This window comes from Arvicanthis niloticus, chromosome 18, assembly GCF_011762505.2.
Source record: "Arvicanthis niloticus isolate mArvNil1 chromosome 18, mArvNil1.pat.X, whole genome shotgun sequence".
Lineage (NCBI taxonomy): Eukaryota > Metazoa > Chordata > Mammalia > Rodentia > Muridae > Arvicanthis > Arvicanthis niloticus.
In genome coordinates, this window is record NC_047675.1 from 5367084 (window position 1) to 5394455 (window position 27372).

General features: G+C 44.4%; 1 protein-coding gene across 2 annotated transcripts in view; it reads right to left on the bottom strand.

The window, feature by feature from the left end:
- Positions 1-27372, bottom strand: part of Arhgap10 (Rho GTPase activating protein 10) — a 238734-nt gene that overhangs the window by 85214 nt on the left and 126148 nt on the right. Inside the window, exons 12-14 of one of the 2 annotated variants that reach the window (XR_013104773.1) lie at positions 25810-25855; positions 23734-23799; positions 4134-4168 (exon numbers count right to left, since the gene is read on the bottom strand). Coding sequence is in view for 1 of the 2 variants with exons in the window: in XM_034522388.2 (XP_034378279.1) it covers positions 4094-4168; positions 23734-23799; positions 25810-25855 (187 nt within the window). In the remaining variant the exon portion in view is untranslated. Of the gene's footprint in view, positions 1-4093; positions 4169-23733; positions 23800-25809; positions 25856-27372 lie in introns of both variants that reach the window. The other variant, XM_034522388.2, reaches the window with a different exon arrangement.

Sequence of the window (27372 nt, forward strand, 5' to 3'; positions counted from 1 at the left end):
TTTTATTTCCAATTTCTACCAAACTATCCTTCTGTATTTTGAGATTCATATTCTTTCTATGAAAAAAATAAGTCATCCTTCTAAATTCACAGAACAAAAGCAGCTGTCACTTCAGAAGTTAATGACTATGTCTGTGTAATTAATCATCTATTAAATGCTCACTGTTTTCAAATAGCTCAATCATCCCTGGCAGCCCTCTGCAATCAGTGGGCTAGGTGGAATGTGTTAATTTATTTAGGATTCACACCTAAAATATGTTTAGAGTGTTCATTCAGGATATGTGTTCTGCCACAAGGGAGGGGACTTGTGTTTCTTCCCTGACCAAAAAAACAGCGTAACACATAAGTTAAAAATCTAAACTAACAAGCACAGAACCGAAGAGCTGCTGTTTCATTACTGTTTCTTTTTGCATGACCATTGGTCACAGCTCTGAAGCTGAGGTGTGGCCCATGCTCACTCCTGAGTAACTGGGACTCAGTACCCTGGCTGCCATGAACTTGGGCTGTTTTTCTTTCCTTTGAAGAGCTGAAGAAGCAGAAAGTGCAAGTGTTGTTTAAATGTGCTCTGTCACCTCAAATCATCCCCAGCTGCATGCTCGCTCTCTGCTCTGTGTAAGAGAACTGTCCAACAAAGTAAACAAGAAAATATTTTAAATTAAAATTCTGTTATTTTTGTCTTCTATGGTTCTGTGTCTAAAAGGCAATAAGACACCACCCAGCCTTTTGTAAACCAGGCTTATAAATAGCCAAGTCCCGCAGAGCAGACATGCGAACAGCACATTTTCTCCAGGTTTCCCCGGCTCTGCTCAGGTTTCGTTCTACCGTGGGAAGAAGGAAGACTACCATGCCCTGCCACTACCTCAGAGCAGCTCCCATCCAGCCCTCACTGCGGTAACTCATCTTCACACTCTTACCCCACTAAGAACTGCCACTGATTTCCCAAGATGCTCCACCCGCCGTACCTCTTTGCCTTCCTTATCAGCTACATATTTATAATATTCAAAAAAGAGAGAAAGGAAAAAAAAAAAACCACCTTCTCCCCAACTGTATTTGCCTTGACCTACAGACAACAAGGGAGCAAGGAAGGAAGATGGCTTCTCCCCAGGAGGAGACCGGTCACCCAGAGGGTGCAGGGAAGGCTCAAGGGGAGCTAGAAACAGAAGACACCACCTGCTGGTCCACAATCTTCTCCTGGACCTGGCCTGGAGGAGAAAAAAATGTCTCCTGACACCACCTGTGGCAGATGAGGAAGGTGAGAAAGCATGAGGAAAGGGTCAGGAAAAGGAGGAGCTGAGGAGATCCTAGGACAAAGGAAGAGAGGGTAACTGGAGAAACAGTCTATCTGTTTTAACCTTAACCGGGAAAGGGAAAAGCGCCACAGGAGACGGGGCAGCCAGGGTAACGCGCAAGAGATGAAGCAGAATTCAAGCCTTGGGGACCACCACAAACCTTTACATCTGAGTGTATGAAGCATACTTAAGACATTTGAAACAAATGATCAAAGTTCATGTTAAAATGGCAATCATTTTTTCTATAATATCTAAACAGGTCTCAAGTAAATAAAGTCCTCCTCTAAAAACATAAAATAGTTTTCCCAAAGATGCTTACAAATTCAATTAGTTTTCATTTTTTATAAAGAAAATTCATTGTCAATAAAATGTGCCCTGAAAAATTTACAAATTTGAAATGAACATATTATATCCGAGACTCCCCAGAAGACTCTGGTTGGCTCTAAAAAGAAATTAAGCATTTGGCAGGCTCATGTCCCGCCTCCTTTAGGATATAAACTTAACACAATGTAAACAGAAAAGTCAGTGAGAACATCTGCAGATGTGTTCAGTGAGAACATCTGCAGATGTGTGCACACGGTTATTGGGGACTCTAAAATGCTTTTTAAAGTGATATTGAATCATTGAACATTGAATACCTTATCAGAATGAAAGTATAGCTTAAGAAAACTCTAACTTGACCAGCCAACAGTGAGAACACCTATTTTGTCAAACGCTAAGGTTTCCGTTAGTAACAAAATAACACTAGTGGCTACACTTCGGGCAATCTGATTCCTATTACCAGTTACCCACAGATTAACAAATCCACACTGCAGAGCCCTCTTAAATGAATTATTTAATGGGTAAATAACAAGTTAATATCTTTGTGCCAATTGTCTAACTTCCTTTGTTTGCTCCGTGTTACTGAAAGCACACCATTTTCCCTGCCAACAACCGAATGATGTCCTAACACACCTGTGTCTACACTTCTCTGATACAGGAAAAAAGACAGTGTTCTGGTGCCTGTGTTTATGCACATGTCTAAGCACACACATGTGCATTCAGAATGACTTATCCACACATGCATATACAGGGGTCAGACGCTGATATTAAGCGTCTTTCTCTGTGGCTTTTTTTTTTTTTTTTTTTTTTTTAAGAAAAAAGACAGTGTCTTTAATGGAACCTTGAGCTCACCATTGGGGGTGGACCTACTGAGTGAGCAGCAAGTCCCTGGGGCCTTTCCTGTCTTTCCTACAACCTAGCACTGGAGTTACAAGTGTGCCAGTGCAAATTCTATGTAGGACTTAGGAAGTAAACTCAGGTCTTTATGCTTGGACTGCAAACACTACTGAGCCATCTCCCAGATTCTTCCATGTCATGAACTTTTGAGGGCTTTGCAATTTTTAAATACTTTGTGAGTTAAAGACTGTCTTGGGATTTCCCCCAAGAACACAGGAACTCCCATCGGAGTCAAACAGTGCTGTCTATGTAAGATTTTGTGAGATTAAGAACAAATTTCAAGACAATTTAACACTTCGTGGTAAGCACAGCAATACCGTGAGTGTTTAAAGTTTCCTTGAGTGTGCTCAAAACAGTGATCAGGGTCGATTTGGCCAGTTGACTCCAAACTGTGCCTTTCTGCTTAAATGTATTCTGATAACAACATCGTCTTCCAGTCTTAAGCATTGTAACACCAAGTTAGTGCTTCTGATTTTAAAATTAAGTAAAAGCAGATGCTACACTCCCATTAAATTCTTCCAGCTGCTCCTGGACCACTGGCAACCTGACTATTGAATCTGGAGCCCACTAACAGTAAAAGGGAAAATATGTCTGCCAGAATTGCACACCCAAGTTAAACTCAAGGCAGAAAATGGAAACAGCCCATGAAAGCGAATTATTCTAGCAAAGCGTGCAACTGACAATGGGCAACTTTTCCTGTGGTCCGTGGCTTGAAACGTGCTTGCTTATGAAACTCTTGATTTACACAACGCCCCACCGCCTGAGAAGTAGCACTACCCAAAAACCTGTCACTTGGTTTTGTTCGTCTTAGTTTACACTTTCAAAAGTGTTCTCATACAAACAGATTCAAATGAGTTCCCAGCACACCTGGGGGCATCCTTGGTGTTGACTAATTAGAATGAGATATCAAACACATTCTTAGGGAGCAAGGCCAAAATGACAGATTAGCTTGATAGCCAGGCCCTCCAGGCTGATGAGCTATGAACATCCCTCACGGGCAGCCTGCTCTGGGGCAGGGGAGACATGATGCATCTTACAGGCAGCAGGGAACTGACAGCAGCAGGTAATGTGAAAGTGCTGTGTCATTCACAGAATGTCTGGGGCAATGGAATGAATTTACTTCTGGCTTCCTCCAGTCTGCAATGTTATCAGCACAGATGGAGCATGGTTCTGGAGAAGAGCCCGGTAAGAACTGCAAACAACGAATCCCCCAAGACACTGGCCCACCCTGACAGATGACAGTGTGAGAAAGTATAAAAACGAGTGAGTCCGTCCCAGTGATCTTGTCTAACCAAATGTACTGTCAAGATTCTGGATAGGCAACCTAGAAGCCATGCAGAGCACGGAGGCTGGACTCCACTCTACTGTGAGAGGCATCTACCTATGAGCTGCATTCTTCTGCTTTCTGCTTATTAAGTACCAGGATGTAGATATTCTCAGCCTCCACTGAGGACACAACCCACCCAAGTAAGTGGTACAAGAGAAAGATGTATTCCTAAGTACACCATATATAACTCTGAAATATTAAGTTGCAAAGTCAGTGAACATAAACAATTCATGCATGGAAAAATGATTAAAGAGGCATACCCATCAACATACTCAGAAGTCTCTGGACCTTTGAACTCACCCCCACAACTCTGTACAGTCCTTGGTCATTTATACCTATTGAGAGAGACAAAGTGTTAGCAGATTACAAGACCACTGTATTTTAAAAGCTATCAAACAGTTGCATTCCCAAATCTCTGATAACTCAAAATAGCAGCATTCCTGCAGACTATAAAAATATTTGACAAAACTAAGTGTTCATCAAAGCAGTAAATCAGCTTTGTATGTGAGCTGTGACTGAAGACAGCCGCATGCAGCAGAATTCCCTGTGGATAAGAATGCCCACAGTCATAAGAACACACCGAAACACCGCCCGATGCAGTGGCTACAGGTGCACTTCCATGGTTTTGTTTATTTACTTGCTTAAGCTTTTCTTGGGAAGTTTCAGCCTTGTTATTAGTATGAGGATGAGCACAAAGAAGACAGTGTTTAGATGATTTTTCAAGACCAGGCACTGAATCTGTGTTTTAAAAAAACAAGAGTTGCCATATACGCCACCGAAATGAATAAATAATTCAACTTAATGTGTTCACTCTCTGCTGAAACCTGAAAACTTTAAGCACAAAAGACAAAGGCAAGAGAAGTTTCTCTCCAGCAGATCTTCATGTGTCGAACATGTGTAGAACAAATGTCGTCACATGGACTCTCATATGTACCAACCAGTAGTTAAGTGACATTCAGAAGCAGCCAGGAAGCTACAGTGGGGAATCGGGTTAGGTGTAAAAACAACCGTGTTTTAAAGGGGCACATCTTAAAAGCTCCTTGAGAGATTTGCTTTGAGCAGAAGAAAGGGGCAGATGAAGAATTCCAAAACTCACCCAGCTGTTGAACAAGGACTTAAGAACTGAGAGCTGGGAGCTCATATAGCAATCTTACTACTTTTTATATCTGAAAGGCCAAGATGTCTTGGCCTCAACTGCTTCTCTATCTCAGTGTTTTCTGAGGCAGGGTCTCTCTCTGATCCTACAGCTCATCGTTATAGACAGACTGGCTGACCAGGCACAGAATCAAACTGACTGTACCACATAGCACTGTGGTCACAGGGCACGCTGCCAATGCTCACCTTCTATGTGGGTACAGGTGCAGAGGATCTGAACTCAGGCCTGCAAAGTGAGCATGTTATTCACACTGAGCCATCACGCCACACTACAGTGTCCTTTTTACTTCTTCCTTTTCTCTCTGGCAATCCTGAGATGAACCTGAGCCTCCAAGGATGCCAGGCAAGTGCTGTACCACTGAGCTATACACCCCCAGCCCGCCCTTATTCACTTCCTTAGCTTCTCAAATAGTGTGTGTGTGTATATGTGTGTGGGTGTGTTGTGATGGGGGCTGAGGAGGTGCTATTAGTTACACACTAATTGTGAAACGTGTGTGTGTTGTGATGGGGGCTAAGGAGGTGCTATTAGTTACACACTAATTGTGAAACAGAACCATTTACATGTTAAACTTCTGGTTTAAATTCCTAGTTCCTAACTGTGTTTAATTTTTTTTTTACCTTTATTTTTATTTTTTATGTGTATGGGTGGTTTACCTACACACATATGCATACACCTCGTGCATGCAGTACCCAAAGAGGCCACCACATTCCCTGTGACTGGTTACAGTGGAGCCTCCATGTGGGTACTAGGAATCAAACCAAGATCCCCTAGAAGAGAAGTCAGTGCTCCTAACCATGAAGCTCTCTCTCCAGAATTCCTGTGTTTAGACAGAAGACATTTAAAAGATGCATTAACTTCAAATACACAGCTTAAACACTTAGAAGAAAGGTTTTTGGGAACAGTGACCAAGCAGACCACATGAAGACACAAGAAGACAGCCACCACCTACAGGCAAGGGGGAAACACCCAGAAGAAACAAATCATGCCAACTACTTACTAAAGCTCCCAGGGGTGTGGAGGAAATCGTTTCTGTGTATAAGTCATGTACTGTATGATCCATGCTGTCACAGCCTGAGCCCAATGACTGACACCCCTTCTCTGCTGATGTCTCATTAGAGCCAGGAGGGCAGAACTAGCCCACAGTCTAGACACAGTTAACCAAAACCGTAACAATCCACCCCAGCAGCCGAGAATTCCCTCCATGAGGAGCAATGGCTACAACTGAGAAGAAAAGACAGCACACGCCCACCAAGAAGGAGAAAAGAACACGGGAAACTGCCAAGAAGCAAGATCAGAACATCCAATCCAATCTACAAAAGGGGAAAGGACTGGGCCCGGTTCCTTCCCATGCTAAGGGCACGTCCTGAGTGTTTTAAACACCCCAGGATCACTGCTCCATTTCAGTTTGACCTCAGTGACAGAAGTCAAAAGAGCAAGTCACATTCTGCAGTCAAACAAACTAGATGAAGTAAGAATGTCACTTCGGCAATGATAATCACTCTGTGCTTGTACTTACTATCAGATAATTGATCAAGTTCAAATTTATCACCCTGAGAGAACTAGAGTTAGTTATTATCACATAATAAAAGTGCAAAGAAGAATCAAGCTCCTCAACATAGTTTTTCCTCTTTTCAAATAAATTCAAATAAATCCTGTACAAAGGCAGGTTGAAAACAGCATGTTAGCCATCAAGTCTTAGAGAATTTTCTGTTTCTTCTGTTCTTAAAGGCTGCGGACCAACTGGTAAACCTTTCATCCAGAAACTCATACCTGTTCACAGCAACACAGCAGTCAGAGATGGTGGAAGATGTAACTGATATGCCGAGCTACGGGGTAAGTTAGCACAACTTCACCAGCTTCTTTTCCAAAATTCCCTCTCTTAATCAAAAAATTATGTCAATCACCCAGAGTTAGAATTTTGAAATCAGCCTTGAGCAATTCCTTATCTGTCTACATTCAACAGGTAAGACGATACTAGCATACTCTTCCTATGCAAAACACACTGGGCACATGCTAAACTATTAAAATATCCTCATAAACAGCCAGAATCCATTCCACCAACACCCTTAGCTTCTTTATTGGTGCAGAAACATCTGTTATAAGGTCCTCCAGCCCCCATTTGTCCCACACATCCACAACAGGACCCCACCTATTGACTGCACCTCTTGAAGAGTTTTACTCAGAACAGACCACAGGCAGTCACCTGCAAATACTGGGGTTTAGACTGTGCTTCATGGCTGCACTGAGGCTGGTATCTTGGCTGCCAGGACCCCTGAGGCCCTCGTGCTCACAAACATACCCATCTGCCGTGACTGTCTCTAAGCATGTGTGCTCAGGATCCTGGCTTCCCAAGGCAAGGAGTAAAACGAGTGCTCACTCAAGTCAAATCCAGGGAAAACTCAATTTTCTCAGACTATCTCACAGAACTCGGCCTGCTCTGTTTGTTTGTTTGTTTGTTGTTTTTGTTTTTAACATAAATCACAATTGATTCCTTCCAATTTGTTGCTTCATATATTTTAAAACAACCTCATACTCTGTTAGTCACAATTCTGGAACCCAAGGCTAAGTACCTGGCCTGGTCCTAGGTCAATTCCTTATTTTCTTCACTCAATGAAGAACTTCAACTTTATTTTCACTGTGTTAAAAATCAATGTTCCCACCTTGCCAATCTAAAGAAGCACATACTAAACAATTATGTATTGCATGGTCTCCAAACATATGCTGTCTTAAGTCTTTAAACAAATGCAGACCTGCACCTCACCCACAGGTTTCTCCTCCCTAATACATAGCTCACCTAGAAAAATACTCATTTAATTGTGTCCTCTGTTCTACTTTCATAGTAGCGTTTATACAAACAATGGGTACAAAATATGTATGTCTTGAAATTAAATCAAACTTACAAAGATTAGGACAAAATAGGATTCTGACCTGAAAAAGTTAAAGTATGCAAATTATCATACATTTTCCAGGACATAAATGCTCATGAGTGCACAATGGTAATTTTCTAAGTTAAAAATTGTAATTTCCACAATGGCTGTAAACACAAAGGTTTCCCTTCTCTTCATCAATGAGGTAAAGTAAACATGGGCAGACCTCGGCAGTGAGAGTCCGACAACAGCAGCTGTGCTGAAACCCACGGTGTCTCACATAGCACCACCTGTCTCCTCTGCTCTGCCAGTCACACAGGGACACCCATCTTCCACTCAGAGAGGGTCCAAAAGCAAGAACAAGGCACCACGTGTCGCCTGTTTACAGTTCGCTCTCAGAACCTGTGAGATGCTGCTCCGGCCAGATTCCACTTTGCTTGAGGAAACGCTACTGACACTGGCTCACCCACTGGCTCATGCAGATGAAGGGAAGAGGAAGGAAAGGGAGCTTGCCTGGGACCAAAAAAGGAATTAGATGCAAGAGGAAAAGATGCATGAAAGGCACACGCCTTTAATCCCAGCGCTTGGGAGGCAGAGGCAGGCGGATTTCTGAGTTCCAGGCTAGCCTGGTCTACAGAGTGAGTTCCAGGATAGCCAGGGCTACACAGAGAAACCTTGTCTAGAAAAACCAAAAAAAAAAAAAAAAAAAAAAAAAAAAAAAAAAAAAGATGCATAAAAGTGGTTGGCAGAACCATCCAGAGACCCAGCAAAGACGGGAGTGACTGTGTCCTAAACCGGTGGGTGAGCAATGCTGAGCAGGAGGCACTGGATTCACAATCCTCTGAGGAGGGCGGGAACACAGGAAAGAGGGGTGTGAGGGACTCGGAGTGAATTAATAATGCATGCTACAGATAAAGCCTTCATGAGGTGAGGGCAGAGTCTTTGACCTAATCACCTCTCAACTCCACTGCAGTGTGGACTGAGTTTCCAAGTCAGGGACTTCACGAGTCAAATTCAAACCATCGCCAACTGTAGTTGACAAGAAAGTAGAAAGGGTGGGAATACATACACACACATATGCGCGTGCACACACACACACACACAAATCACTTTTGGAATGCAGGAAGCAGACCACAAACTGCAGGAAATGTAGCAGTGAGAATCTAAAATGAGCGGGAAGTGGAGCTGCAGGGCTGCAGGCTGTGCAGTGTAGAACCTCTCCTTCCCTGTTTTCAGGCACAGAAGTAGACTAACATAGAGATACAGGGTGACCATGAGAAAATTAACTTAAAGAACTGCAACCAGTCACCAGTGAGACCATGAGGCTGCCCTTCCCTCTGGTTTCAGGAGCAGGCTCTCCACTTAGTAATTCTATCTCCTCTACATTTCACATGCTAATCACATAACAAATAAACCCAGAAAATGAGTGAATGAAATAAATGAGTGATGGACTAATAACCTGACGGTTAGTCCACAGGATAAAGCAAGAACCAGGAGAGCTCTCGTTTTCCCATGCATGTTATAAGAGGTGTGAGCAGATGAAGCGGCCCAAAGTGGAACACTGGCACTGCATGATTCTGCAGAAACAAATGATCAAATTTCATCCACCTGAGAGCCAACATCCACGAAGCTCTTGTCTGCATGCCTGGCATGCGACAATGTGTGCCATTCAGCTGCACTGTGTGTGATGACAAGAGAGGAAGGGTCATAGCCACAGGACTTACATCAGAAGTCTGCAGTATTTCGTTTTTAGTAGGACATGTATGAGTGTGTGTGTGTGTGTGTGTGTATGTGTATGGGTGTCTGTGTGTGTGTATCTATGTATGTACACACAGACACACACACCTGTGTATACACAAACACAAATGCAGCCTACACAGCCCACCAGCACTGCAAAGGCAAATTTTTATATGAATTCTATAAGGAAAAACTATGTAATTTCATGAATATGCAAATAATAGCCACTATCTTTAGTATACTCTAATCAATGCTAAGGTAAGACTTGAAAACAATGGGGGAAACACAATAACAGGACATCAAAAAAAATTTTGTGAGGAAATCATCACAGCATGGCCAAAAATGACATGCTGAACAGGTAACTAAGAAACTTACAAATTCACCAATATTATTTCATGTCATGGAACAAAAAAATTTAAATAGCTGCAAGGCATTTTCTCAATTAGTGATCAAGGGGGGAGGGCCTAGCCCATTGTGGGTGACTGTGATTTGCCTCATGCTCTAGCAGGAATATGGTCTTGCCAGCTGCAGATAGTTTCTTCGAGTATGTGAAGTAGGGAATTCTGGGAACTTTTCAGAGGATATAAATGCCAGAGTCCCAAGACAGAGAGGCTCCAAGGCGGCTCCTCCCCCGGCTACTGCTGGTCCCTGTTGTTGCTATTTGTCAAGTGGTCGTGAGCAGAGAGATGAGAAGAAATTGGAAATCCTGATGATGAAGACTGAATTTGCCCCAAGGAACAACACCCCTAATTAAGCAGGAAATAGCCTAATGAGGTCTGTGTCCCCTCTCCCTCAAGCCTTCATCTCCTACCTAGCATTGGGGGCGGGAAGGGTTTAGAGTGGAATGAGGTCGGAAGGGTGGTAGATATAAGAACCCAATAAAGAAGCCCTGAAAATCATGTCTACAGAAACAAGCTTGTATATGGAGTTCTACTCAGGAATAAAGAATAGCATAATAATTCGTTATCTTCAGGAAGATGGACAGGTCCAGAGGTCATCACGCCAGACTCAGAAGATGAAGATCTCCTTGACAGGCATTTGCCATCTCTGAAGCAGAGAAAAAGAGAGAAAGTCTGCCTGCCAGGCAGTTTGTCAAAGCAGGTCAGAGTTGGTTGGCAGATTTCCCAGCCTGAGGCACGGACGGATAAGAGGAGGTGCACATGCGGCTTAAGGGGGGGCTGGAGGTTCTATTGACCTTGGGAGGAATAGGGAGACTTTTTGGATGGGAACAAATGTCTTGTGTATATGTCAGCAAAATTGTTTCTGTTAACTTGTGGCTTTGCTCCCCATGGTACTGTAGTATAAGACAGCTATGAGAAATACACTTGCTGCTGGCGTGGTAATGGCTTGCAGCCCTCCTCTATCTGTCTCTTGAATCTTTTTTCTATCTCTCCTATAATCATCCCATCAAAAAGCACTCCCCCTCAGAGGACTGTTCAACTTTGTGCCAGCTCAACTGGTACATCTCCTTTTTCCCTCAGATGTCAAACTGGAAGAAGCAGGAAAACACAATGGACATTACAATTAAGAGGGGCGGAACTAAGGAGGGGTGGGACTTCCGATGCAGGAGAGGAGAGGTGGGGGAGGTAAGAGAGGGGTGACATCCCTACATTGTATAACAAACAAGCAGACACTAACAAAGAGAAAGGTCAAGTACTTGTTTAGTTTTTAACTGTGCTATAAAATTTAAACCTGATTCCAAAATAGCTAGATGTATTGTTATACGTGAAAGACATGCTGGCCATGACCCACATTTATAAAATACAGCATATGCTAGGAAGAGAATCAACGTTTACTTAACAGAAATGACTCATGGAAAATGTGCATCTCCCAGCCTGAAGGATGGTCCAGTGGTTAAAGGCACAGGCCAGTAAGTCTGACAACCTGAGTCCAGCTGCCAGACCCCACAGAGTGGTAAGACATAACTCACAAGTCGATAACTCACAAATTGTCCTGTGACCTGTGCATACACACAAAGGAACGTGTGTGCACCAGCACAAAATAAATGAATGTACTATATATATTAAGAAAATATAAAATTCCTGTTCACCAATAATATTTCCCAACTTGTTCTCCTACATGCTAACTACCTGGTCAGAAGACAGAAAAAACATTACAGACAAGAGTTGGGGAGATGATTCAGTAAGCAAAGTACTTATGGTGTAAGCATAAGGTTGTGAGTTCAGATTTCCCAGTTCCTGTGTAAAAACAAAACGTTACCAACAACTAACATTCATGGGTAGCATCTCTCCTTGGGGTCTTGCTGTTAGTTGCAAACCTGATTTTACACTCTCATTTTTAAAATACATTTATTAGTTCTTTGAGAATTCCATACATGCATATAAAACATATGGGTCATGCTCGCTCCACACCTTCCAGGTCTGCTCTTCCAAGCCCTTACCCACCTCCCAAATTCGTGTTTTTTTTTTTTAATAGCCCACTGAGTCTAATTTGTGCCATCTCTGTATACATGGTATGGGGTCCTCACTGGCACATGCCTTCTTGACAAACCACCAGTAACTGCATGTAGGAAAAAGGCAGTCTGGCACGTGACAGGATCTATGACCTTGACCTTCATGCATGCCCAACATGTCACTCCAACTTCCCAACCCAGCACAAGATGGATGACACAGCAAACACCAGACCTGAGCCGGGATTTTTGCACATACAGCAAAGCTTATCACCTCTAATCTGAGTCTCAAATACAGCAAGCAGCTGGTTTATTAGAAGCTACTTTTGAAGGTCGATCAAATAGACTACACACTAATATGGCTGCCCTTCCTGTTCATGCCAAACAGAGAAAAGGTCTCTGTTTCATGGTAGACAGCCCCTGGACTCATTACTATGTTGTATACAACTATCTAAACCATCTAAACTATCTAAACCAGCAGGTAAATTGCTCGGATAAAGACCAAAACAAAGCTGCAGGAGAACACAGAAGAGCTCCTAGGGTCCAAACTGCAGAAGTCCAAGCCCTGCCTGTCCCTGGATCTCAGTGGCAGCTAGGACTCATCACATGTGTCCATCAGTCTGTCCTCGTGGTTTGATCTCTGACAAAGGGAAGATGCCATACAGTGTCCCCAATATGAGCTGTGAGATTGCGGCAGGCTTTTTCTAACTTGTTCTGACCCACCAATAGAACCAAGCAAATATTAATGTCTTTGCTTAATTACCTCCTGAGTTGTCTGGAGACTAAGAGTACCTGTAGTATTCTATAAATATAACCCTCTCCTCCCCTCTCCCTCTCCCCTCTCCCTCTCCTACCTCTCCTACCTCTCCCTCTCCCTCTCCCTTTCCCTCTCCCTCTCCCCCTCCCCCTCTCCCCTCCCCCTCCCTCTCTTCCCCTCTCTCCCTCTCTCCATCCCTCCATTTAGATGGTGTCTAAGGCAGATCCCACTCTGATATTTTCTCTTCCAGGCTCATTCGTGTGTAGCCCGTGCAGGAGTATGTACACTGAGGCAGGTGTCGCTCGCAGACACATGAATGCAAATGCGGAGGAGCAGATCAGGACTGTGCTATCCTCACTTTCAGTTTGTACCCAGCACCTTCTAATGTGCTGTTCCAAACCTTCCACCTTTGTACACTTTCCTTCACCTCAGATGAACCTGTTGAGCCTCCATCTCCTTGAGTTCACTGTGGTGGAGAGTTCGGACCTAAGCCGCTTGGTTGAATGTGAGGCCTGGTATACAGCTTTCCACCTCTGGTCTCCATAATCCATCACATCCCTCCTTCCACATGAGTCCCTGAGGGAGGGGACCATCATATAGGGCTCAGGTGAGAAACCCATTACGACAAGTCTCTCCTGCAGAGAGGAGGATGCTTGTTTCTTGCCTTCTAAGTTTTCTGGAGTGACCAAATTGGTCACCGGTCTCCCACGTGGATTCCTTCCTCCCGTGCTCCCCTAATCTCTCTGTAACTGTCCTTTTCGGGGGAGGCAGAGGTACTGTGGATTAAACCAGGGGCCTTGTACATGCTAACTGAGTGATCCACCACTTAACTATGAACATTCTACCTTTGATTAGTTACGGTTCCTGCATTTTTTGTCCTCCCAATCAACCCCTCAACACAAGTACCCATGCGGATTCTATGATGACCTCGTTATGCCTATGGCCATGGATTCCTTGACCCTTACACCTCACCTCTGTGATCCTTTCCTTCGGTCCTCTCAGCTCCAATTGAGTTCCTACATATATGTCACTCGAACCTTGGGTTCAGAAAATCTAAAAGCAAACTCCTCACAAGCTCACTGCACAGCTTGCATCTCAGCCTAGGCTAAACACACCACAGACCGGGACCTGGCGGTTAATCAGCTTCTCTCGACTCCTTCCCTTCCTGTGGCTACCAGGCCAAGAGTGTTTTCCTGCCAAGTGTCTCCTCTTGCCTATCCCTTCTTTCCGCCCTACATTTAATGAACACCAACTTCTTTTTTAACTGTTACAGAAACCATTTCCAGCATATGAGTACATATGCACAAAATTCTATTTCCTTATATATAATGAGAATTTCCATCATCATTATATATAACTATGCTTATTTCCTGCAATGTGCTTCATGGTGAAAACATTTAACTCTTCCCTTCTGGCTTTCTGGAAGGCACACTTTACTACGTCTTTCTGCAAATGCCCTGCTACACAACAACAGCACACCAGCACTTCTTACATCAATCATGCTAACTTGCCCACTGGCCAGCCCCTCCCTGCCCCCCAACCCCCAGCCTATGGTACCCACTGTTCTACTCCTAACTTCTGTGACAGCCACTTTCTCAGAACATCTATGGGTAAGGTCATGGAGATGCAGCCTGGTGGCAGCCTTTCCGTGTCGGGCTTACTTCCAATCTTTGGTGTTGTGGCACATGGTAAGACCACGTGATTGTTGTGGCTAAACAGCTCTCTCTGTGCACACAGGAACTACATTTTTTTTTTATCCAGTCATCAGCTGTATGCTTAGGCTGCTCCCATTTCTTGGCTGCTCCACATGTTGCAGTGGACATAACATGCAGGCCTATGTGACACGCTGGCTTCACTTCCTCTGACCATCCAAGCAGCAGTGTGACTACTCAACCACACACTTCCATAATCAGTGAAGCATCTCTATGCCGTACATATCCTCATTTAAATTGCCATCACCTCTTATATAAATCCCTGTCTGAAATCCTAACCACCATTCTGACGACCATCTTTTACTATGAATCTTCACCAATCCAACTTCCAGACTACTTTCAACACGCTGCTGTTGAAACCCGTCAACAGCTCACGCCTGCCTACGGAGGCCACACACAACCCTGCCCGGCAGCTAATATTCGTCCCAACGTATTCAACTGTTCCTTCTTGTGTGAGAGCACCTTCTTGTGTGAGAGCACCTTCTCACACAAGTCACCCACCACAGCCAGGAAAGCCTTGCCCCAGCGCCTTCTGCTCCAATTTGGGCCTCTATAGCTTAGAGCGGGTTACCTATGGCCTTAGAAATAGTGTCTCCTTCTGTTTATAAGGAAGAAAGGGTTTGCTTACTATTAGAAAAGATTTGCATTTCCTAAGTCTAGGTTCTCTCCCATAGCACAGCCGACTCTTAGCATATGTCACTCACGGAGGTGCTCCTGGTAACTGAGTGTGAATGAAATAAGCAAAAGACAGCAACTGAGGCTCACAAGCAGACAGTTGTCCCTCCTGCAGCTGAGGCTCACATGCGGACAGTTGTCCCTCCTGCATCTGAGGCTCACACGCAGACAGTTGTCCCTCCTGCAGCTGAGGCTCACACGCAGACAGTTGTCCCTCCTGCAGCTGAGGCTCACACGCAGACAGTTGTCCCTCCTGCAACTGAGGCTCACATGCAGACAGTTGTCCCTCCTGCAGCTGAGGCTCACACGCAGACAGTTGTCCCTCCTGCAGCTGAGACTCACAAGCAGACAGTTGTCCCTCCTGCAGCTGAGGCTCACATGCAGACAGTTGTCCCTCCTGCATCTGAGGCTCACAAGCAGACAGTTGTCCCTCCTGCAGCTGAGGCTCACATGCAGACAGTTGTCCCTCCTGCAGCTGAGGCTCACACGCAGACAGTTGTCCCTCCTGCAGCTGAGACTCACAAGCAGACAGTTGTCCCTCCTGCATCTGAGGCTCACATGCAGACAGTTGTCCCTCCTGCAGCTGAGGCTCACACGCAGACAGTTGTCCCTCCTGCAGCTGAGACTCACAAGCAGACAGTTGTCCCTCCTGCAGCTGAGGCTCACATGCGGACAGTTGTCCCTCCTGCAGCTGAGACTCACAAGCAGACAGTTGTCCCTCCTGCATCTGAGGCTCCCATGTAGATGGACAGTTGTCCCTACTGCAAGAGTCTTTTTTCTTCTATCAGTCTCCAAGAAAGTTCATAGGATCATGTATAACAGGAATGCAGAATAAACTTTCAAGGATGTCTGACCATTACTACTGATTTCAGCTGGACAAGACCTAGAATAACCCAGAGAACATGCCTCACATGGTATCTGTTAGGGAATCTCTGAGTTAGCTTAGACTCTGGGCATGCCTACAGAGATACTCATGATCAAATTAACTCAAGAGGAAAGACAAACTTTCATGGGCTTGGGTCCCTGAATGCATAAATAGCGGAAGCTGGCCTCAGTACATTTTCTTTCTATTTCCTGACGGTGATGGTCATGTGACCAATCGCTTCAAGCCCTTGCTGCCTTGACTTCCTCACCATGATATACTGTATCTTCAACTATGAGTCAAAATAAACCCTTCCTTACGTTGCTAGTACATGGTAATCACCACAGCACAGTACAGGCAACTGAGAGTCCATCGTTGTCTTAGAACTGGGCTAAGTCTCATCTTCATCCTCCAGTGTCTCTCCTACAGCATGACTGAGGCACAGCAGCCCCACGTGTGGCCAGGAAAATCTAAGTATTAAAGTAAGCTGAGACGGATAGGGTTGCCAACTCGGGCTTAAGTGATGGAAAATTTCAACAAACATAAATTAGGAGAGAGCCTCAGGCACAAGGCAGAAGTTGGCTCCTGCTCTTTGGAAGCCTCGCTTCATTCCTTCCCCACGCAGAGCAAAGCATCAGCCTGCCTTGCAGCGGCCATCTGTTTTAAAAGCAGCCATGGCACCGGGTAATGATCAATTCCAGGCAACCAGGCAATCACCCTCATTTCTCCTTCTGTGAACTTTCCAGAAGTCCGAGACAATCAAATAGCCACACTGTTCTTCACGGCACCTTCTTTTCTTCACCATCTGTCCCTTTTGGTACTCAAGACAGTCTACTGCTCAAGAGACCACACCATAATAAGGAACAGAAAGGGTACAAACCCAATCAGTTAATTCTGCTGCTTGTTAGAGAAGACACACCAGATGACTACATCATGGGAACTCAAGGGAGTCATTCCCTACCTACGTAAGGCCCGGTGAGGAAAACGAGATGTGCTCTTCAGTGCTTCTAAACCTCGGGTCAATGGTGGTACTTCCTAAGTGTCAGCAGCACCGATTAAGATAAAACATCACAAATTTACCCAATTTTGGTGTAAACAGACAAAACCAAGACCACTAACCTGTAGCAAAAAAATTTACCAAAAAAACTCTACCAACTTTACAAGTTTTCTGTCTGAACACACAGCCAGCATGACTTGAAAATGCGCCATTGCTATTTTCTTGGCCCTGTGCCACATCCAAGCCCACATATACCCAGAACTACATCGTTCACGTAATTACTAGACAAAGTTCACTCCTATTGCATGGATTCAAGGGCTAAGAGATGTGAAGAAAACCACAGATAAACAAAGGAGGAAGGAAAGCTGGAGAATTCTTGACTGAAAAAAAAGAGGCACTGGACAAGAGAAGAATTAACAGCACTGACCTTCTGCTACAGGGACCTGAGGTAAGCAGGGACATGGGTCAGTCCATCCTTTTGCAAACATTTACCCTTGCTAGTCTAATTCAATCCTTTATTTAAAGCTAACAGCTTCTCGGAGTGAGCTTTCTGAAGATGAGCAAATTGTTAAATGAGACGATGACTATTCCGGCCTGACTCGACTGGCTGCAGAATTTCAGTGCTGCATGTGCGCTTCCGCAGGCACCTCTTCGTTCCAGCTCCCTCCCTCGGGCCTGACTGGCCTGGCTGCAGAATTTCAGCTTTGCCTTTGCTGTTCTGCAAGCACCTCGAGGCTCTCCAGCTCCTCCCACGCGAGACTGTCCTCTGCTCCCACCCACTCTCACCTCACACCCATGCTCATTAAAAAAGAGATGGTGAGTGAGAGACCCGTTTACTTGTGTGAGTTTTCTGGGGACAGCTGTTCTTTATTTTCTTCATGTCACATGGGATTTGCCCTTGGCGACGTGAGATTACTGTGCAACCATGGCCAAATGCTGCCCGTTCACCTGGGCACCTTACCACCCAAACACGCCTCCGAAGATTAATAGTGAAACTATACATTATCTTCTGGAAAACCTCATCTTGGGCCCCCACAGCAGCTGATCACTGTAGGGGAACAGTGCAACCCCCAAGCCAACGTCAGGAGAACGCTCCAAAAATCTAAGACTCCACTGCTCAAAGCAAGAGAACTTACTTAGATGTGACAAACCAAGGTCTGTCATGTCTTTTCTACCCCATGAATTCACAGCTTGTTACAATGCTGAGTTTGATAACTGACAGCTTGCCTACACCAACGTTTTAATGCCATGCTCTAGAAAAGTAAAGTGAATATTCAAATTATGCACATATGGAAGATTTTAAGGAAAAAACTTCATAAACAAACGAGACATACATAGTTCTAGCATAATGACTGTTTAAAAAATAGCAACTAAGATGTTTTTAAGCAAAAAAAATTACCGTCTTTGCTCGCATTATAATACATATACCTCAAAATCAGGTGTTGTGCACACCCATTGAGAAAAAAAAATGTACTGGGCATGTTTCCTCTCTAGGAAGGAGAGTTATTTACTTGAGAAAATTATGTAAGCATATTTCACGCTCTAAAATACTTTGCTCTCTTCCATATGCAAGATGATCTTTCTCTGTCTTCTATATTACCCATAATTCATAAAGATGCTGACTTAAACACCTATATATGTTACATGGAAATATTAATTCTAACCACATATAGAAAGCCAACCCTTTCAATAATTTTATGACCTGTAATTTGTCAACATGCCAATATGACATGTTGGTTCTATCTCATGAATGCCTAAGCCAAAGCAATTGCTTACTGAATGCTTCCTACACACTGCATGCACGCATGCGCTGTGTGTTGACAGAAACAAGAAGCATACAAAGGATAAGGGAGGCATTTCTTCATTCCAAGGAAACAATAGAGTCTCAGAAACAAAATAAACACAGGAATATAATTAACAAAACCAGGGTGTGAGCGACAGAGGAGCACAAATGTCTCAGGGTTAAAAAAAAAGAAAGAAAGAAAAAGGAAAAAAAAAAAAACAGAAAATGGCAGAGAGCACAGGGTGTATCCTAAAGCTAGCTTCTCTCTTCTCCACCACACACCATGTGCGTGAAAGCATACAGACAAACTCCTGTCACATTCTGTATAGAAGCTAAGGCCTTCCAAAGCATTGCTTTGTTCCTCACAAGAGCTTAGACCTCACGGCTTCCAGTCACTCAAAGGCAAGGCAACTCCTTGGAGAGCCTGCTCCACCACAGGCCTGTCCTACCTGCCCAGTCTCACTCCACTCAGATCCCAGGCACGGCACATGATTCCAAATATCAACACCTTTACCAACACTCCTGGGCCCAAAGCCCTTCCTTCTGATAGCCCATGGCAGCAGGAACCTAGACAATTCTTCCTCCCCTGTAGAATTCAGACCAACAGTTGGGGATACTCTTTGGCTTCCTGGTCATGGGGCCCCATGTAGAGTTTTTAAGTCTTGGGAAAAAAAACAAAACCACCCTGGACTTGAATTCTGAGCAATGCTGTGAGAGTTACAAGCTCGGGGCTCTGAGAATGCATTTCACATTATGAGACATACAAGAGCTTTGGGAGTCCAGAAGCAGAATGCCTTCCAAAAGCCCATGGATTGGAGGACTGGTGTCTGGGAAGCAAGGCTTAGCAGAAGGTCCCTGGGCCAGCCCCGGTGAGACCTGGAAGATGACTGTGGAAGATGGCTGTGGAGGTCTTCCTCTTTGTTTTCTTTGCCTTTTAGTCATATGATAAGTGGTTTCACATCATTACACAGTCCAGACTGCGCTGCTTCACCATAGGTCCAAAGCTACCGTGAACTGGGACCTTCAAAACTGAGAATCAACAATATCTGTCTGTCTGTCTGTCTGTCTGTCTGTCTATCTACTGAGGTTGGACCCTCCAGGGCTCCATGAATCAGGATGCTCCAGAGGACAAAGGAGAACGCTAAGCCATCATCTTTCTCAAAAGCACACGCAGAGTACTTCACCCCGAGAGCCACGCGGCAGCTGCACAGGGAAGCTCGCCTCCAATGAGGCAAGGAATGAAGGCTTGTTTAAAATGGCCCAGAACAGTGGCATTCCTCGTCATCCAGGATGAGTGAGCTACAGGAAGTGACATTGACAGGAAGTAGACGTCACATAAGAGAATGCAGGTGGGAGGGGCTACCACAAAGCACGGCACATGTGTGAACGAGAACTGTGCAAATGCTCCGGAACTCCCCCGGGCCTCATCTGATGGTTTAATCCTCTCAGCTCGACACACTGAGATGTGGACACTTTTAGACACTTTATAAAACGGAGGCTTCCCTTTAAGTTCCTATTCACTTCTTACAATCCCCAAAGCTCTGGGGACCCAGTGAATAAGTTTCACACAAAAGCCATGGTCGTTCCTGTGCCCTGAAAGCCAACTAGAACCCCCTCTAATTTTGCAGCTGCTCTGCCTCTCTCAGGTTTCACTGCCTGAAGCGGAATCTAACAACGGTCCTCAACACACTTAGAATCCGTAGTCACAAAATGCAGCAAGGTGTGTCCCAAATGTCTGTGTGGCTTCGGTCTTCTCTACTTCCCAAAGTCCTTGCAGCAATCTGGTGAGTATCCAAGCACTACGTGACCAAGAGGACTCCAGTGATGTCACTCAGTGGCTCTAAACTATGTGCACCTCTGTTAACGTGGTCACCTTGCTAAGGGAGCAGCCCAGCCTCTGTAGCACCTGCACATGTCAGAGCCACTTCCTTTCACACTAGCCTCTGTAAGCCTACTTGCTATTTAGCGCCCTCTAGCACTGAGTCTGCACCTCCCCTGTTCGTGGAAATGCACTAGGTGCCTGCTTTCACTACTGACCCTTCGTGCTTCCTTGCCCATCAAGTTTGAACTCCCTCAGCTACATCTTAGCTGATAACTCTCTGAGTGCCAGGATGTAACCCTCATCCCTTAGATCTAAGAAAGCCCATTCCTAAACCACAGCCCTCGCATAGCCCTTCCAACACATCGTCCGTCACGCACCAAGGTTCTCCTAATCTGTGCAAACTTACTCCATTTTTATTATAGCACCTGGAATAATTCAATTGCTTACAAACCTTTTTGCTCTGTCTACTATTACTGGTTTAAGGGTATATGAAACCAACCTTTGCTATCTATTCCAAAGGCCTGGGGCAAGGCTCTGTACACCCTGAGATTACTCAATAAATCCTAGTTAACAGACTGACTAGACCATGATGGGTTATCTGTTACTGAGGAAAAGAACAGTGTGCTATTTTCTTCAGGACATTTCTATTTTATCCAGATTAAATTGGATTTTTTTTTTTTTTTTTTTTTTTTTTGTAAAAAAGAAGTTAAGAAAAAAGATACCAAGTAGCAGGTCACTAGCAATACTAAACGTAAGTGTGCACCCTGTTTCTCCAACACACACAATGCTTTCCTAGGACAATGCTTTATTGTTGGGCACTGTAAGCATACGGTGAGCTTTAGAAATAGCCAGTTCCCAGTTCAGACCATTAGCAATTAAGTCAGACTGTGTATACCAGGGGTAGCATCAATATTTTTAAAGGTTCGCTGTGCTAAACGTACAGAAGTTGGCAGCAAGTGTTTGATGAAATCCTTCAACTTGGATAAGACCTAAGTTTCTCACCCTGGTGCTGGATGAAGGATCTGACGCCCATACACCCTGTAATTTTATGAGTAAATAAGTGTGTGTGGTTTGACTGATTCTGAGATGCAGCAAACCCAGAATCCCTGCCAGACAGTCCCACCCAGCCAGAGAGATGTCAGTGTCTGTATTACCTTCTGATATATAATGTTTTTATCTAAAATAATGTTACTATAAAACATTACCCTTTCTTGGTGTGCTGATGGCTACAGCAAAATTTTGATATTTGTCTGATCTTGGTCCAGGTGTGATAGGAATTACAAAGTAGTAGTTTGTGATCCACAGAGCACAAAATACCTCAAAGCCACGTGTTAAATAGAGCTAGGTTCCAAAACACTACCAACTGCAATCGCGACTTCAACAAGCAAACATTCAATGTTTCACAACAGCAACTCAAGAGACAAAAACCAGGTCAGTGGAAACTGCAGACCAGGTGGGGATGGCGGGTGACTGCAAAAGGTCAGAAGGGAACACAGCAGAAATCAAAAGTCTACTGTTAGCACGACTGCACAGACTGTCTGAAACTCAAAACATCTGGGGAGTTAATATCAGTAAATTTCTAATCCCACCTCTACCTGAGCAGCTAGAGACAGCTATGGCCTCTGGAGTCAGTCAGTTTGCTTTTAGAGTGTGGCCCCTGGTAGGTCCAGCACACTAACTGGGTGGTTTCTGTCACTGCTGCTGTGATCAAACCCTATGAACACAAGTAGATTGGGGAGGAAAGGGTTTATTGGTTTAGGGGTCCGTAGCACCATTCATTACAAAAGTCAGGACAGCAAACCAAACAGGGCAGGAACCTGGAGGCAGGAGCTGATGCAGAGGACATGGAGGATTTACTAGATTACCCCTCATGGCTTTCTCAGCCTGCTTCCTTATAACAGTTGGAAGGAGGTGGGTGTGGCTCTGGGAGGAGTTAGGAGTTAGGGGTGTGGGTGAATATATGGTGCATAGGTATAAAATCCTCAAAGAATTTATACAAATAGTATATTTTAAAAGATCACTGAACTTCACTATTTCCAAATTTTACCTCAGTAAAAATGTATGCGTGTGTATGTATGCTAGAGGTCAAACAGAAGCCTTGCACATCCCAGGGTCAACCACTGACTTAACCACAGCCCGAAAGAATCATGTTTAATGGGCTCTCATATGAGTCAGAAAACCAGCAATGAGGTGCTTGAACAAAATGTGCTAAGAATTAGATTTCCAACTGCTGAATCTTCCAAAGAGTGAGCTGAATTGTATCCCGCAAATTCTCAACCTCAGAACCGCAGAATGTAACATTTAAAAAAAAAAAAAAAAAAAAATGGGTCTTTAAGGAGATGGTCAGGGTATTAGACTAAGGTGTGGGCATGAATGCGCGAGTGAACACACACACACACACACAAACAGTGCTGCCCCAACCATGACATGAATCCTTACAAAACAGAGCAAATCTAAATACATAAAAGAGACAGAAGGGGCATGTATACACACAGAAGGGGCATGTATACACACAGAAGGGACATGTATGCACACAGAAGGGGCATGTATACACACAGAAGGGGCATGTATACACACAGAAGGGGCATGTATACACACAGAAGGGACATGTATACACACAGAAGGGGCATGTATACACACAGAAGGGACATGTATACACACAGAAGGGGCATGTATACACATAGATTGGGCATGTATACACACAGAAAAGGCAGAGCAAGGAAATTCAAGCTACAAGCCAAGGGCACAGGCTAAGAGCAAGCTAACCCCGCCACCTCCTGAGCTTGGCTTTCCGACCTTCTGAACTGTGAGGCTGGATATCCACTTGAGCACACCTGCTCAAATACCGCAGGTGTTTTCTGTGATAACAGATCCACAAGCAAATGTGATTCCATTTTAACAACGACCTCATTTGTTACTGCAAAAAAGAAGTACATGAAGTTTCCCACATTTACACGGGAAGTGTAAAGGGACTCCCACCAGCATACAGGAGTAACTGACCATGCTAGGTAGTGAAGCTCATGGTGGAACACACAGCCATGCACCGAGCGCTGCAACGGGCTCGGCGTTACATACCTACAGGTCTCCACAAATAAAGCTGCTGAGCAAAGCATGACCGTTACCTCGTGTTTCAACAGCGCTGATGCATTTTCTGAGAATTGTGAACCCCATCTTATCCAACTGTGCACCTAAAACAAACAGAAGATGTCAAGGGGCAAGTAGTCCCTGTGTTTCTTTCCCTTACAAAAAGAAGAAAAGAATTAACGTAACTTTTGTTTCACTGTTCTAAAGCTGCTGAAAGCCACACACTCTCCATGTAAATGACACGGATGAAAAGTTACATGTTTATAGAAGAGTCTCCGTGATGCACATCAAGACGGTTGAGTCAATCAAACATAATTGATGAATTACCAATTTATAATTCAATTTGCAACATAAAATTTTAACTTGATCAGTATGGATTATCCTAAATAGTAAAAGAAAATAATAGCAATCTCTAAGGGAAGCTACCCAAAAATAATCTGAATTTTGCCAAAAACTCTAAGAGTAGCTGAGTTAAGGAAAACCACAAATCTGCGTGAAGGCTTTCCAGTGTGAGTCTGAGCTTCTGCTTAACACAGGAATGAAATGTTTAAGAAAAGTTGTTGTTAAATGTTATCTGGGCAATAAGCTTAAGTTAAAATTTTGATAATTTGTACTCTTCACCAAGCTTTTTAAATGACATTACTATTTTCATAATTTGAATTGAAAACACATGATTCATGTGCTAAAACAGGCCAATTTAAAAATATAATTTTATGCATTTTCTAATATAAATGTTTGCGTACGGCCAGGCTGGTGGATATCTGTAGCTCTTGTTTTTACTTCAAAACTTAATGAAAGAAAGCAGCTCCTCCAGCCGCTGCGCCGGGGCCCAAGGGACTGTAGCGTTAGAGCTTGCTTCATGGGGATTTATAGTCCTTGGATATAAACTTGGTTCAGAATCTGCATCACTAGGCTTCAAGTGAGTTTTAATGGTGAAAACTGAACAGCGGCTTCAAGAATCCACTATTGACAACTATGTAAAACGCAAGTTGTTTCCTTCTGCTTTGCAAAGCCATCCCCAGGAGAGGCATGTTCCACCACCTTTATGATAAAGAGTAGAGACAAAAAAAAAAAAAAAAAAAGGAAGACCGGGAAGAGGGAGAGGAATGTGAGGGATGGAAGACTTAAGATAGGGACGATGTCAAGACAGGAAAGAGGGACCTACAGCTGAGAAGGTGCCTGCGTGGACACGCCCCGCTGCAGGGCATCTGTCAACATCAGGGCCAGGCAGCAGATCCTTAGTCTTTGATTCAAGAATGAGCACAGGGATCGCAACTGTTTTGAAACTATGTGTACATAAGAGTGTTTCCTGTGGCTTTGCTAAGCGTAACCTTGATGCCGCAGATCCACGTGCTGTATGGAACAGCTCTGCTGTCACCGTTTGCCAAGTGCATATGTCCTGGAGAGCTGGCACACACCCTGGCTGCAAGGCCAGAGGGTTGAAAGGTGTAACAGCAATACATGAATGGTCAAAAGAATCAGCCCAAGCAAGAGAATAAAGCCAGGAGCTTATAAAGGAGTTCTCAGTCCTGACTGCCTGAAGCCCACCCTGCACAGAGCCACCACCTTATATGACAAGTGCTAACACACAGAAATGTGCCCAGCAACCAGAGGTTCACCATCAGGCTGGGGCCACTCTTGGTTTTTATTACTCACTGTGGCCAAGGATGACTATTTTAAACTATCTGAAGTAATTCTCACACTTGCCTAGGGAACTCTCTCGTCTCCTCAGCCTCACTGAAAACACCTGAAGGTCCTACAGCATGTGGAGGACCCCTACGGACAGCATCCTGCTATTATCAACCAAACACTATGGTCCAGAGAATCTGCTTACTTCCATCTAAAATGACAAAGGACAGGATGAGGAAGCCTAAAAGGGACCACCCCTCACAAAGGCCTAAAAGCAGAGGACCAAGGACCACCCCTCACAAAGGTTCAGAAAGCTGCAAGCTGCCTATTGAAAAGCTTGCCGTCATCATTCATGATGTAGACATACACAGCAAGACTGCAGGAGCATTCACAGGAAAGCCCGGGAGACAAACAAGTAGGGCGACCCCATGGGCTTAAAGAGGATAAGCATGGCCCAGCAACAGCTCGGGGTAACAAACACCTACCTCCTTCTGGTCTCGGGACGACGGCTCTATTAAAAGTGTGGAACAACTAGTGAAAGAAAAAAAGAAAGAAAACACTTTCAGCAGATTACTTCAGAGTCAGTCAAGTAATAGTGCACAAATTCTCATTTTTATAAATTTAGCATTAGACAATGTAGCACATAAAAGACGTATTTAGTCTTTATCCTACTTTACAGCATGGAGTCCCCACACCTGGAATCTCCAGATAGATAGAAACCATTTGCTACTCAGGAGCCCTCTGGGACAGCTCTAAACTTACGCTGAACAAGTAACTTAGAAAACAAAAAAAAAACTGTCCTCTTCCTGTAAGCGGCGAAAGGTGACCCGTGAAGATGGTTCACTACTCTCTTGACCCAGAAAATCCCACGAAATCTTGAAAATCACGAGGCTCAAACCTTCGTGTTCACTTTAAGAACACGAGGGAAACTGCTCAGGCCATCAAGATCATGCACATCCGCAAAGCTATCAAGTACCTGAAGTATGTCACTTTAAAAAAACAATGTGTGCCCTTCTGTCGGTATAATGGTGGAGTTGGTAGGTGCGCCCAGGCGAAACAGTGGGGCTGGACACAGGGACGGTGGCCAAAAAGTTTTTGCTGCACATGCTTAAAAACTCAGAGAGTAATGCTGAGCTTAAGGGTTTAGATGTAGATTCTCTAGTCATTAAACACATCCAGGTGAACAAGGCACCTAAGACGTGCCGACGAACCTACAGAGCTCAAGGCCGGATTAATCCATACATGAGCTCCCCCTGCCACACTGAGATGATCCTCACTGAGAAGGGACAGACTGTTCAAATGCCAGAAGAGGAGGTTGCACAGAAGAAAAAGATATCCCAGAAGAAACTGAAGAAACAAAAGCTCGTGGCACGGGAATAAATTCAGCATAAAATAAATGCAGATAAAAGTAAAAAAAAAAAAAAGGAAAGAAAGAAAAAGAAAGAAAACAAAAACCTATAGAGCATAAGGGTGCAAGCAGCTATTCCATGTGATGAACAGATTTGAGACATCAGAATCATAACTGACCGCCTGGGGAGGAAGCTTACAATTCATAATCGTCAGCAGGATTTGCTGAGTTTCCCTGGATGAACAATCCAATTCTGGGATGGTGGTACTTCTACAGGGTATGGGAGCTACACACATGCACACGCACACGCACACGCACACGCACACACACACACGCATCCACTTTACACCCACCCTATGCACAGCTTCCTTGTGCCAGCTCCAGTTGTAGCATGCTCTATAAGACACTACCAAGTGTACCTTTACCCTGGGTGCCGAGAACCAACTACTACAGCCAAGGAAGGGGTCATGAGGATCTCCAATTCACATCACACTGTGCTACCAACACTGAAGCAGAGACAGCCACCTAGATCTGCACCCCCAACTCGTAAGATCTGCCACCAACACCTCAGACAGCAGGGTCAGAGTTGAACTGACCTGGGGGACATCCAACTAGTGTCAGCGTGGGAAAATCCCCCATGGGGGACCTGTGTGAGGTCGCAGGCCAGATGACTGGTCTAATGACATGCTATCATGGGCTC